The 14,852-nt window shown below is 43.9% G+C and overlaps 1 protein-coding gene across 3 annotated transcripts in view; it reads left to right on the top strand.

Annotated features, from left to right (window-relative positions):
- Positions 1-14,852, top strand: part of LOC140493827 (protein kinase C-binding protein NELL1-like) — a 980,593-nt gene that overhangs the window by 766,347 nt on the left and 199,394 nt on the right. For 2 of the 3 annotated variants that reach the window (XM_072592758.1, XM_072592756.1), the window contains one exon: positions 3,215-3,310. The exons of the other annotated variant lie outside the window; for it this stretch is intronic. In XM_072592758.1, the coding sequence (XP_072448859.1) occupies positions 3,215-3,310 (96 nt within the window). The remainder of the gene's footprint in view (positions 1-3,214; positions 3,311-14,852) is intronic. 3 annotated transcript variants of the gene reach the window in all.

Genomic DNA, 14,852 nt, shown 5'->3' with positions numbered 1-14,852 from the left:
TCTCACTCCAGGGAACAAAAAAGCTGCATTGCGCGGTTTGGTTTGTCTGTTCCCACCACGCCCTGACAGTTATTTCACACACATCGCAGTAATACTTAGGATAACCAGCCAGAAATAAACGAAGGGACTTTGACTGAGACTGCTGGCGGTTATTATTGAGCTGGATTTATTTCTTTGCCAGCAGGGAGTGCTGTACATGCAGCCATTTGACCTACAGCTCAGTACCAAATGCATCGTCTCTGTCTTGTGTGCCTATCATCGGCCCACGGTTGATTCAGAGCATCTTTACATTGTCTGCATTCAGCCCAAGTATATCTTTCGAAGCAGTGTGTGCCGGGTTAGTGAAATAAAGTCAGCAAAGCAGAAAACCTGAGAAGGTTTGACCAGCTTGTGTCAGAACTGGGAAAATAATATACTTCAGGATTGGGTGACTGCACTGAAAGGCAGGAGGTCCTGTTCTGAACAGTTGCATCTTCCTTACAAGGATAAAACTGTGAGAAAGTTTTGTTTTCTATTTATGACTGTGTAGGTGTGAACAGGACCAGCAGTCTTCAGGACAGCATGTTGGGGTAAACTTGTGAGAGCTGTCTTTGAAACCCTTGTCCACAATTTTTAATGATATGGAGGTGCCGGTGTTGGGACTAGGGTAGAGAAAATTAAAAATCACACAATGCCAGGTTATAGTCCAACAGGTTTAATTGGAAGTACAAGTTTTCAGAGCGCTGCTTCTCTGTCAGGTAGCTGGTGATGGTTAAGATGGAGATCATTTTGTCTGTTTGCCATTGAAGATGTGTCTGGTTTCAGTGAGATTTGGCAGGCTGGACAATGAGACCTTGCTGACAGGACCTGACATACAGAAAAAGAAACTTCTTTCATTGGAAACTTTGAAAAATTGCGATGGTAATGGGCCGTCTTGGTTCAGTGGGTAGCATCAGTGTCTCGAGATCAGGATGCTGTGAGTTCAATTCCAACCGCAGCAACTTGAGCACAACACCAGACTCAACTTTCAGATGGGATGCTAGTCTGGTGACGAGAGAGAAGGGTGTCTTAAGATACACCTTGGGCTGGAGGTGGGACTAGTACCTGGGCCTTCTGGTCCAGACAGAAGGACACTACCACTGCATCACACGATTCCCTCCCCTAGATTGTGGGCCCAAGTTTTTGAGGTGGGACTTAAACTCCTAACCTTTAGACCTAGAGGTGCTGGTGATACAATAGACAATAGATGCAGGAGTAGGCCATATGGCCTTTCAAGCCAGCACCACCATTCATTATGATCATGGCTGTTCATCTACAATCTTGGATGTTCATCCTGTTCCTGCCTTATCCCCATAACCCTTGATTCCCCTGTCTTTAAGAGCTCTATCCATTTTTTTCTTGAAAGTATCCAGAGACTTGGCCTCCACTGCCTTCTGGGACAGAGCATTCCATACACCTACCACTCTCTGGGTGAAGCAGTTTCTCCTCAACTCTGTTATAAGTGGCCTACCCCTTATTTTTAAACTGTGTCCTCTGGTTCTGGACTCACCCATCAGCGGAAACATGCTTCCTGCCTCCAGACTGTCCAATCTTTTAATAATCTAATATGTCTCAATCAGATCCCCTCTCATTCTTCTAAACTCAAGCGTATACAAGCCCAGTCGCTCCAACCTTTCAACATATGATAGTCCTGCCATTCCGGGAACTGACCTCATGAACCTATGCTGCACTCCCTCAATAGCCAGAATGTCTTTTCTCAAACTTGGAGACCAAAACTGCACACAACACTCCAGGTGTAGTCTCACCAGGGCCCTGTACAGCTGCAGAAGGACCTCTTTGCTCCTAGACTCAATTCCTCTTGTTATGAAGGCCAGCATGCTATTAGCTTTCTTCACTGTCTGCTGTACCCATATGTTTGCTTTCAACAACTGATGCTACCTACTGGACAGAGTCAGTCATGGACTCTGCTAACTTCAGGAGGGCAACATCCCTCCTTGCTCCATACACCAACAACAACAACAATCAAAACGATTTACGAGATGCTTATTCTTTATCACGAGAGGAATTGAACTTAACAGTTGGATGAGGAACATTCGGACAGTGGAGTGGAAGAGTGGAAGAGTCAGAGATGGCCAGCTTGATGTGTAATAACATCCTAACAAAGTGGATGTGGGAAGGAATATTTGCACCACACAAATGCCAGGCAATGACCATCACCAGTAAGAGACACTCTAACCGCCGCCCCTTGACATTCAATGGTATTACCATGACTGAATTCCCCACTGTCAACGTCCTTGGGGTTACCATTGACCAGAAGCTCAACTGGACTCACCACATAAACACAGTGGCTACAAGAGCAAGCCAGAGACAAGGGGAACTGCAGTGAGTAACTCACCTCCTGGCATCCCAATGTCTGTCCACCATCTACAAGGCACAAGTCAGGACTGTGATGGAATACTCCTTCATATCTATAAACATTCAATGCCTCCACCACCAGCACTCAGTAGCAGCAGTGTGTACTATCTACAAGGTGCACTGCAGAAATTCAGTAAAGATCCTGAGATAGCACCTTCCAAACACACGACCACTTCCATCTAGAAGGACAAGGGCAGCAGGTACTTGGAAACATTACCACCTGCAAGTTCCCCTCCAAGCCACTCACCATCCTGACTTAGAAATATACTGCTGTTCCTTCACTGTCGCTGGGTCAAAATCCTGGAATTTCCTCCCTGAGGGCATTGAGGATCAACCCACAGCAAGTGGACTGCAGCAATTCAAGAAAGCAGATCACCCCCACCTTTTCAAGGAGCAACTAGGGATGGGCTATCAATGCTGACCAGCCAGGGACGCCCAAGTCCCACAAATTAATAAGAAAAGATGTTCTCTCTGGTGGGGGGCGCGGGGCAGGGGAGAGACCAGAACTTAGAGGGACATTACTTTCAATTAGGGTTTTTTTAAAATCTAGATGGAGGCATTTATTTATCTCCCAGAGGGTTAAGCAACTCTCTGCTTCACAAAGTGGTGTCGATGGGGGTCATTGAGTATTTTTAGGGCAAAGAGAGATAGGTTTGTGTTAAGGCAAAGGAGTTCATAAGTTATCAGGGGTAAGATAGGAATGCGGCCATGATCTTGTTGAATGGTATAGCAAGTTTGAGAGGCTGAATGGTCAACTTCTGCTCCTACTTCATACATTAGTCCTCGTGATGCTAAAACCAAACATTTTCTTTCTTTCAAGCGTTCTGTGAGGAAGGCTGCAGAAATGGTGGAAGCTGTGTTGGCCCGCAGATGTGTGCTTGTCCCCCTGGATTCACTGGACGCGGCTGTCAGATAGGTAAGGCAACCTCTCATTCACAAACACAATTTCCAGCAACAAATAGACAATAAGTGCAGGAGTAGGCCATTCTGCCCTTCGAGCCAGCACCACCATGACTGATCATCCTCAATCCTGTTCCTGCCTTATCCCCATAACCCTTGATTCCACTATCCTTAAGAGCTCTATCCAACTCTTTCTTGAAAGTATCCAGAGACTTGGCCTCCACAGCCTTCTGGGGCAGAGCATTCCATACACTCACCACCCTCTGGGTGAAGCAGTTTCTCCTCAACTCTGTTCTAAATGGCCTACCCCTTATTTTTAAGCTGTGTCCTCTGGTTCAGGACTCACCCTCCGCGGAAACATGCTTCCTGCCTCCAGAGTGTCCAGAATGGGCATGGATTTTTGAAGGAAGTACAACTGGAGCATAGCTTGAAAAAGGGCATGATGCCAAAAATCAAGCACACATCCAGGGTTGTTTTCAAATACCTAGGAACCTAGGGAACCTACAGTTATTTTCTCTATGACAACCCTTCAGAGTTGATTTACCAATCAGCACCATTTTCTCTGACTATGTAATTCGAAATTTGGCATCTTTCATTTGTCCTGATCAATGCAAGATGCATAGCTTTGACAACATGTCCCTCTTTGTCGCAATATTTTGAAGTTAAATGAAATCTGATCTAGGTCAGATCCTGTTCATTCCCTGCACAGAAATCTTAAAAATGCATAAAATATCCCATTACTTCCAGATACAACTTATGCTACAATGAATTTGGTGGCTATTTCTAATTACTTTCGATTATTGGAAGTTTATGGAATTATGGTTGGTTTGTCTGAAAGTAGCTTAGGCAGAACAGTGAACAACCTCCTTTCAATATTGCATCTTATTTGTTTCCATTTGTCAGATATTCCCCAACCAAGATCATAAAGGCTTATATGGCACAGTGGCAGTGTCCCTATCTCTGAACTCTGAGGCCTGGGTTCAGGTCCCCCGAATCCAGAGGTGTGTCTTCACATCTTGGAACAGGCTGGTTGGGAAATACCTGATGGGATATTTTTTAAGGGAATATTTGACCCATTTTTGATGTTAGCACAGCTTACAATCTTCCCAAACTTTCACTCAGTTAATTTTTCCTTTCATTGAGATGGTACCTAACTCTCTTTGTCCATTTCAATGGATTTCTACGTAAACCCGTGTTTGTTACTCATTTTGTAACATATTTCGAACTAAATTCTCTCCATACCCATACTTCTTTTGTTAGTCTTTTTTTTTCTGCTCCTCGTCATTCTGAATACTTTTGACAGGGAAACCAAAAACAAGTCATCCATTATTTTACAAATTACTTCAACTTTCCAGACTCCATCTTTCTAAGAGGAATAAGCATTATTTCATTCATCTTCATTAAAAACTCAGATACCCGTGGCTGGGCATTTTCTATGTTTTTTTCCTGCATCCTTTGCAGTAGCACAGTAATCAAGATTTGACACAGAGATGTGGCTGTAACCCAAAGGACCAGGCTAATGGCCTGGGGCCATGGGTTGGGATTGGACCATGGCAGATGGGCAGTAAATACAGAATTGAGAGCTAGATGCAGTAACGGTGATGATTAAATTACCCTCAATTCTCATTAGAAAATTCTGGTTCTCTCTGGACTCTGTGTTACTCCAGATGCACAGCAATGTGAAAACAGTATGCAGCAGGTTAATGGGACATTAGCTTTCTTTGCAAAAGGCTGGGATTATAGGAGTATTAAAGATTTGTTTCAGTTGTATGAGAACATGAAAAGATCGCATTCAGAGAGCTGAGTGCAGGTTCGATCTTATCTCAAGTAAGATATAATTGCCATTCATGGCGTTCACAATGGTGTGTTAGGAGCAAAGTTAGTGCAGATGCTGGAATCTGTACTGAAAACAACAAATGCTGGAGATCACAGTGGGTCAGGCAGCATCCATGGAGAGAAAGAAAGCTAACGTTTCGAGTCGAGATGTTTGAAGCTGATGAAGAGTCATCTAGACTCGAAACGTTAGACTGCTGTCTCTCCATGTGTGCTGCCTGACCCATTAGGATCACCAGCATTTGTTGTGTTCGTCACAAGACATGTTCTCAGGTATGTCTGATAAAGAGAGATTGGGCAAACTCATGACAATTTAGAAGAATGAGAGATGATATAATTGAAACCTATAAAATGTAAATGCTGGTAAGATGTTTCCCTTGTGTTTAGAGTTTAAAAGAGGGGACATATTTAAAAATAAAGGGGACTGCCACTTAGATGAGGAGAAACGATTTTACACAGAGGGCTGTGAACCTTTGGAATTCTCTAAGGCGTGTGGAGAGTCAGTCTTTGACAGTGTTTAAGACCATATTGAGACTGTAAGAAATAGAAACAGGAGTGAGCTGTTCAGCCCCTCAAACATGCTCCGCCATTCAATACAATCATGCAAGATCCAAAACTCCTCACGTCTCCATTCCAGCCTTTTCCCAGTAACTCTTGATTCCTTGACTGATCAAGAATCTATCTATCTCTGTAAATAAACAGATGGACTCAGCTCCCAGCTCTCTATGGCAAGGAACTCCAAAGACTCACAACCCTCTGACAGAAGACATTCTTTCTCATCTCAGTCTTAAATTGGTGCCCCTTTATTCTTGTCCTTGGATGTCCCACAAGTGGAAACATTTTCTTAGCATTTATCCTGAAGGCCCTGAAGAATGGGGTGGCAGGGTTGCTCAGCAGTGCCAGGGACCAGGGTTGATTCCCACCTCGGGCAACTGTCTGTGCTGAGTTTGTTTGTTCTCCTCATGTCTGCGTGGGTTTCCTCCAGGTGCTCCGATTTCCTCCCACAGTCTAAAGATGCGCAGGTCAGATGAATTGGCTCTGCTAAATTGCCGATAGTGTTAGGTGCATTAGTCAGGGGTAAATATAGGGTAGGGGAATGGGTCTGGGTGGGTTACTGTTCGGAGGGTCAGTAGAGACTTGTTGGGCTGAAGGGCCTATTTCCATGCTGTAGGGAATCTAATCCTTTGTGTTTCAAAGAGATCACCTCTCATTCTTTGACATTAATGCAGTGACTGACAGATTTTTGATTACAGCTGGTGTACAGGGCTATGGGATGGGTAAAGGCAAGAAAGTATTCAATCAGCAAGATCATATTGAATGACAAGGCATGCTTGATGGGCTGAACGGCTTACTCCTGTTTATATGTTCTTATGCAAATAATAATTGAGCAAGACAGCCACTTCAAGGGCTATTGGGAATCAGCAATCAAGGTTTGCCTTGTCTGTGATAGCCACATCCAACGAAAGAATAACGCGAACAAAAGCTAACGTCTCACTATCTGCTTTGAGCTGCTATCCCTCCCGCTCAATGTACCTCCAGAAGTTAGGTGGTCCCCCCAATGGCATGTCTCTTAAAGTCACAGAGTTGGACAGCATTGAAACAGACCCTTCGGTTTGACTCGACCATGCCGATCCAATATTCCAAATTAATCTCGTCCCATTCGCCAGCATTTGGCCCACATCCCACTTGCTGTACGTGTGGTGAAGTTAAAAACCAGTAGCAAACCATGGTTGAATTCCTGGCCACTGATCATTAGCTATGGGTGGCACAGTGATTAGCACTGCTGCCTCACAACACCAGGAACCCAGGTTCAATTCCAGCCTCAGGTGACTGTCTGTGTGGAGTGTGCACATTCTCCCTGCGTCAACATGTTTCTTCCGGGTGCTCCAGTTTCCTCCCACAATCCAAAGATGTGCAGAATTGGATTCATTTCATGGGAAATTGCCCCATAGAGTCCAGAATGTGCAGGTTAGGTGTGTTAACCATGGGAAACGCAGTGCCCTGGGGACCAGGGTCTGTGTGGGATGCATTTCAGAGGGTCAGTGCATAACTGAATGGCCTACTCCCACACTGCAGGATTCCTAGAATTATAAGTTCTACAGGTAACTGCCATACCAAACTAATGGTTGAAACAAGACCTTCAGTGATGCAGAGATAATAATGGAATTGTATGCCTTCAAAAAAAGAGGTAACTATCATCATTTTACATTTAAAAAATTTAAGAATGCTCATTGAAAGCTACCAACAGTTGATTTCAACATTCATTAGAAGGTCACAATGCAGCAAGATATTTTGACGTAAAATCCCACAGCTATCAACAATGTTCATTCATTGTTCCCTTTTTAGATGTTAAATATATTTCATGCAAAAATTATCATCTGAGGTATTCCATTTTCTTTGCTGCCTAAGGGCTTCATGTCACAGACTGCATCAATTATGTTTTTTGAACACAAACAGAAATTCTGATTTTTGACTGATAGATTTTTGACTGAAAGCATCCAAAGGAATGTTACAAAAAGTCTATTTGCCCTTGTGCTGCTTCTAACATTGTCAACCGTTGTGGAGGAAGTGTTACAAACAAATAAATCGACTATCAGTGGCAATAGGGTCAGTTATCAAGCAGAAAATCGAAGATCTAAGGTAAATAGTATCACAATATTGAGCTGTTAATTATTGGTAAATTTCACAAATATCAGAAATGACAACCAAACAAACTAAAACGACAAAATAAAAATCTGTACAAACTCCTGATGCTGCAAATCGTAAACAAAAACAGAAATTTCTGGAAAGTTTTCTGGTAAGATGGAGGTGGAGTACTGAGCACAGAACTTACCTGCTCCATCAGCTTTTGTTTTCATTTCTTTTCTTTTTTACTCTCTCTTTTCCCATTAATTGTTTTCTTTCTCTCGCCCTCTCTTTTACTTTACTTCCCTCTTGTTGAGGAGCTTGGTCATAGTGACAGGATTGGCAGCGGTGAATGGGCCCATTGGCAGCAGTGCAGAGGTGAGTTGGGGTTTATGAAGATATGTGTCCACCACAGATTGATGGAGGTGGTGGCAGTAGCGAACTGGGGCCTAGTAGCAGAGTTGGCAGCATCAGCCAAAGCTGCATTGGTGGGTTTGGGCCCAGAGCAGTCACATGGCAAATTTGGAACCATGCGGTACCCAGTGGCATTGTTGGTGTGTCTGCATTGGCAAGGTCCATTGAGGACTCAGTGATGACAACATCGGTGCTGAAGAGTGACACGGTGGCTCAGTGGTTAGCACTGCTGCCTGCCTCACAGCACCAGGGACCCGGGTTCAATCCCAGCCTGTCTGTGTGGAGTTTGTACATTCTCCCCGTGTCTGCATGGGTTTCCTCCAGTTGCTCCGGTTTCCTTCCACACTTCAAAGATGTGTATGTTAGGAGGGTTGGCCAAGCTAAATTGCCCATAGTGTCCAGGAATGTGCAGGCTAGGTGAATTAGCTATGGGAAATGTAGGGTTAGGATTGGGGGAGGCTGAGTCTCGGTGGGATGCTCTTTTGAGGGTCAATGTGGATTCAATGGGCTGAATGGCCTGCTTCCACACTGTAGAGGTTATTTCATTCTAGAAGCAACAGCAAAGGTAATCACGCCTGGCCCATGACAAAACACTTAACATCAAGGACTGTAAAGTTGAGCACTTTCTGTACTTTTGACTTTTCTGTCTTTTTATTCTAAGTTTTGCCTTTTTTTGTGTGTGCTTTAAGATGGTGCTGGAGAGTGGTAACACTATATGATACTTTTCACTGTATTTTGTCTCAAAATGCATGTGACAATAATAAATGAATTAGATATAGCAAATCAAAATCTCAGGAGCTCTGGCAGCGTCTCGGGAAAGAAATAAACGTTTTCAGGTCCAGTGACCCTTCTTCAGAACTGTGTTTGGAAGATCTACATCTGATGAAGTTATAAAGGAACAGCAAACCATGGTGGAATTCCTGGCCACTGACAATAAGTTGTACTAGTAACTGTCATGCATAACTAAAGATTGAAACAAGATCTTCAGTGATGCAGAAATGGTAATGGAGGGAATCAAGGGTTACAGGGCAAAGGCAGGAAAGCATGCGTTAAGATCATCCATAATCCTGTTGAATGGCAGAGCAAGTGTTCTGAGAAAGTGTCACCAGATCTGAAACATTAACCCTGGTTTCTCTCCTAAACGCTGCCAGACGTGCTGAGATTTTCCAGCAACTTCTGGTAATAAACTGACAACTTCATAAACAATGACAAAGTGAGGACTACAGATGCTGGAGGGTCAGAGTTTTACTTACTTACAGTGTGGAAACAGGCCCTTCAGCCCAACAAATCCACACCGACCCGCTGAAGAGCAATCCACCCAGACCCATTCCCCTACATTTACCCCTTCGCCTAACACTGCAGGCAATTTAGCGTGGCCAATTCACCTAACCTGAACATTTTTGGACTGTGGGAGGAAACCGGAGCACCAGGAGGAAACCCATGCAGACACAGCGAGAATGTGCAAACTCCACACAGACAGTCGCCTGAGGCGGGAATTGAACCGAGGTCTCTGGCGCTGTGAGGCAGCAGTGCTAACCACCGTGCCACCGTGCCACCCACTAAAAGTGTTGAAAAATGTGGCGCTGGAAAAGCACAGCAGCATCCAAGGAAGCATTCCCGATGAAAGGCTTATGCCCAAAACATCGACTCTCCTGCTCCTCAGATGCTGCCTGACCTGCTGTGCCTTTCCAGTGCCACACTTTTCGAACCTCATAAACAAACCGTTCCATGGTGAGGCAACCATATTAGAGACACAGGATTTTTACATTGCATGGAACGTATTATTGACTGTTAATATATTTAAAATAAATGTTCCTTTTATTTTACCTTGACATCTGAATAATTAAGATTGATGCAAGTCTCCTTCAGGGTACTGTCCTGTGATGACATAGGAGTCACCTCTGTTATCCAATCAGTGTTCTTTGTGAGCTGAAACCTTGAGTATTGAGATATCATGGACTAGATCAGACCTCTTAAAAATATATTCTGAACATAGTCTCAACCTTAACATTTTCTTACTTTAGGTGTAAGTGTAACATGTCACGTTCCTGATGCAATTGGATTGATCAATCTACTCGATGCTAAGCAAAACACACTTTATCCATCCACTGTAGTTAAATTACAACAACAGAAAGAAATGATTGGATTAACTTAACTCTCTTGGGAAACTTAACAGAAACTTAACAGTAACTGTTCCAATATAGTAACATCACAAAAATATAGCCTTGACGAAAGGCAAATTCAATAAAATGGATTGTCTTATAGACAATTTCCCAGTCCAGGAAGAAGATCATCAAGAGAAAACCCTGAGAGAGAGAGCGTAGCAGGGAGAGATGTATTGGAGCATCCAAACCCAGCTTCAAGACCCCAGCAACTAAAACTGACAACCTAAAAAACCAAATCTCCTGGTTCTGTGGGAGCTTGACCCCACCCATCCAGGCTGTTTCTATTGTTCCAACTTTAAAATAAAATAAAACCCAAGGCCATACAAACTGTTTACTCTCGTGGCTCTGAGTAGAGCAATCGCCATGTTTCTCTCAACCTTTCTCCATGAAGAAAAACCGGGACAAAATATATCTCTTAAAGCCAGAGTATTGTCACAGACACATAATGTAGCAATATGTGGATGCTAGAAATCTGAAACAAAAAACACAAATTGCTGGGAAATCACACAGCAACATCTGTGACCCTGTCCAGTGACCCTTCTTCAGGGTTTTAGGGGTAGCATATGGCTCAGTGGTTAGCACTGCTGCCTCACAGCACCAGGGACCCGGGTTTGAATCCAGCCTCAGTTGACTGTCTGTCTGGAGTTTGTACATTCTCCCCATGTCTGCCCGGGTTTCCTCTGGGTGCTCCGGTTTCCTCACACAATCCAAAGATGTGTAGGTTAGGGTGGATTGGCTATGCTAAGTAGTATCCAGGGATGTGCAGGCTAGGTGGACTAGCCATGGGAAATGCAGAGTTATAGAATTGGGGTGAAGTGTTGGATGGGTCTGGGTAGGATATTCTTCAGAGTTCAGTGTGGCTTTGGTGGGCCAAAGGATCTGCTTCCATACTGTAGGGATTCTATCTATTGTGTTCTAATGGAGCCAACCTCCGTTCAGACCTACTTGGACACTGAGGTGATGAGATTAGATTCCCTACAGTGTGAAAACAGGCCCTTCAGCCCAACAGGTCCACACCGACCCTCCGAAGAGTAACCCACCCAAACCCCTTTTCCCTCTGACATAATCACGCTCAGAACTGCAAGCTCATGCTGATATATATTTCGTATTCCAGTCCCAGGTCAATGTGTGAGTGACTCAGTACACTTCTCTACTTCTGGGCTTTATAACATCTCGAAGTTCTCCACCCATAGTTGACTTATTTTCATTTAGCTGGACTCTGCACACTGGCAATAAATCGCCTGCCCTTCAGTGTCACTGGGTCAAATTCCTGGACCTCCCTACCCCAACACTACTCTGCATTTACTTATAGAACATGGACTGCAGTGGTTCAAGAGGGCAGCTCATCACCACCTTCTCAAGGAGCAACTGGGGACCGGCAATAAATGCTGCCCCTTCCAGTGACTCCCACATCCCATGTATAAAGTGTTCCTATCTCCACATTTCTTTTACTTGTATAAGCTCCTTAAAACCTAACTGTTTGAGCAAGTCGCCCAAATGGTGTCAGATTATGTCAGGTTATGCTGCTGTGAAGCACATTGGAATATTTCACCATATTAAATGCAAGTTGTTGTTGTTGTTTCTTATACAATTTCCTTAAAACTCCTGCAGAGTTTAGGCACATTGAACCCTGATTCTTTTCTTAATTCATTGGTGGGATGTGGGTATCACTGGCTGGGCCCAGCATTTGTTGCCCGTCCCTAGTTACCCCTTGAGAAGTTGGGGGAGAGCTGCCTTCTTGAACCACTGCAGTCCACCTGCCGTGGGTTGACCCACAAAACTCTTAAGGAGGGAATTCCAGGGTTTTGACCCAGCCCCAATGAAGAAAAGGCAACGTATTTCCAAGTCAGGATGGTGAGTGACTTGGAGGGGAACTTGAAGGTGATGGTGTTCCCCTGTATCTGCTGCCCTTGTCCTTCTAGAAGGAAGTGGTCATGGGTTTGGAAGGTGACGACTAAGGATCTTTGGTGAATTTCTGCAGTGTATCTTGTAGATGGTATACACCGCTGCTACTGAGCATCTGTTGTGTAGGGAGTGGATGCCCTGTATGAAACGTTGACTCTCCTGCTCCTTGGATGCTGCCTGACCTGCTGCGCTTTTCCATTGCCATGCTTTTTGACTCTGCGTTTGGATGTGGTGCCAATCAGGCTGAAGCATCTTTATCCTGGATGGTGTCAAGCATCTTGTGTTGTTAGGGCTGCATCCATCCTGGCAAGTGGGGAGTATTCCATCCCACCCCTGACTTGTGACTTGTAGATGGTGGACAGGCTTTGGTGAGTCAGGAGGTCAGTTACTCACTGACCTCGCCTCTGACCTGCCTTCTTGAACCGCGACAGTCCACCTGCTGTGGGTTGACCCACAATGCCAGTAGGGAGGGAATTCAAGGATTTTGACCTTGTGACAATGAATGAACAGTGATATGTTTCCACCTCCTGACTCTCCAAAGCCTGTCTGCCAATAGCCATTGTGTTTGCATGGTGAGTCCAGTTGAGTATCTAGTTAACGATAACCCCCAAGGTGTTGATAGTGGGTATTCAGGGATTGTAACATCATTGAATGTCAAGGGTGGAGCTTAACTTGTCTTTAAGCGGCATTTGGATAGGTACATGGATGGGTGCTTAATCTAGGATAGAAGTTCGGCACAACATCGTGGGCCGAAGGGCCTGTTCTGTGCTGTATTGTTCTATGTTCTATGTTCTATGTATTGGAGATATTCACAGCCTGGCATTTGTGAGGCATGTATGTTACTTGTCACTTGATAGCCCAAGCCTGGATATTGTCCACATCTTGTTGCACTTGAACACAGACTGCTTCAGCATCTGAGGAATTGTGAATGGCCCTGAACTTTGTGCAGTAATTGGGAAACCTCACCACTCTAACCTTATGGTAGAGAGAAGGTTATAAACCTCAAAATAAAAGTATGAAACCAGACAGACCACCTGGCAGTGGCCTCGGCACCAGAAATGACAATAGCAAAAAACAGCCCTGTCAATCCTGCAAAGTGCTTCTTGCTAACATCTGAGGGTTAGTGCCAACATTCAGAAAGCTGTCTCTCAGACTAGTCAAGCAACAGCCTGTTGTAATCATGGAAGCATACCTTCTGGCTAATGCCCCAGACACCAGTAGAACAGGCCCAGCAGAGGTGACTACATAGTGGAGGGAATTGATCTTGAATCCTCAACACTGACTCCTAACCCCATGAAGCCTCATGGCATCAGGTCAAACATGGGCAAGGAAACCTGCTGCTGATTACCACATACCACCCCAACAATTTTCAGCTGGTGAATCTTGAACAACATTGAAATACACTTGGATGAAACTCTGAGGGTGGTAAGGGTGCACAATGTACTCTGGGTGGGAGAGTTCAATACCTATCATCAAAAATGGCTTGGCAGCACCACTACTGAACTTTGGCTACCCAACAACACCATTATTGTCTCAGTAACAGGCACTAATTTCCACCATAGAATCAATGATAAATAGGACACAAACTGTGCTCAAACATTTGATGCTTCCAGACTGAAATAATTGTTTTATGTTCCACCCAGAAGCATTTATGAAAATGCAAACATGTAATCGTCTTTAAAACATCTCCATCAACTGTATTCTGAAACACAAAAATAAATCCTTTGCTCTATTTGATGTTGATAATGAAAGTGGATTTGCGATTCACAGAAAGAAGAATTTTTAATAAAAGTGTCTGTTCCTCAGACTGATGTACCTGCTTCCAAATTACTAAATGGAGATGGAGTATAAGACTAAGGAAGTCTCACTGAAACTATACAAGGTGCTGGCAAGACCACATCTGAAGCACTGTGAGAAGTTTTGGTCCCCTTATTTGAGGAAAGATACAATTTCATTGAAGACAGTACAGAGAAGGTTCACTAGAATGATCCCTGGTAAGGAGAGATTGTCTTATGAACAAATGCTAAACAGCTTGGGACTGTACTCACTGGAGTCTAGAAGAATGAGAGGTGATCTCATGAAAATATGTCGGATTCTCAAGGGCCTCGTCAGGGTCAATGCTGAGAGGATGCTTCCCCTCATGGGAGAGTCTTGGAACAGAGGACATAGGCTCAGAATAAAAAGCTGCCAATTTAAGACTGAGATGAGGAGGAATTTCTTCTCTCAGAAGGGTATGAGTCTTTTTCTCAGAGCTGTTAGTAAGAACAGGACTTATAATGCTTTTAAAAAGCACTATTGGATTTTGTTTTGCTTTCTTTCTGAATACATAAGCCCCTTGTGGCAACACAGTACTGTGCTTTGATGATATGATGGGCAAACCATTTGCTGTCAATCTTAATACTAACCTGTGGGACCTTCCCACAAACCAAAATCACACTCTACCTCATAAACATTAGTGATTTCTGATATTCAAACTCAGGTATTCTGGTCGTTCGGTTTTTCTAATGACATTTTGTGCTATAAAGATAACAAAGAAACTTATGTAATAAGTTGCTGCTTCCTAAATTGACATGTAGCATTTCAAATGAAAAGAAGTTCCCAGTTTACCACAAGTCA

This window comes from Chiloscyllium punctatum, chromosome 22 (genome assembly GCF_047496795.1).
Source record: "Chiloscyllium punctatum isolate Juve2018m chromosome 22, sChiPun1.3, whole genome shotgun sequence".
In the NCBI taxonomy this organism is placed as follows: Eukaryota; Metazoa; Chordata; class Chondrichthyes; order Orectolobiformes; family Hemiscylliidae; genus Chiloscyllium; species Chiloscyllium punctatum.
This window is presented reverse-complemented; position numbering and strand designations above follow the sequence as displayed.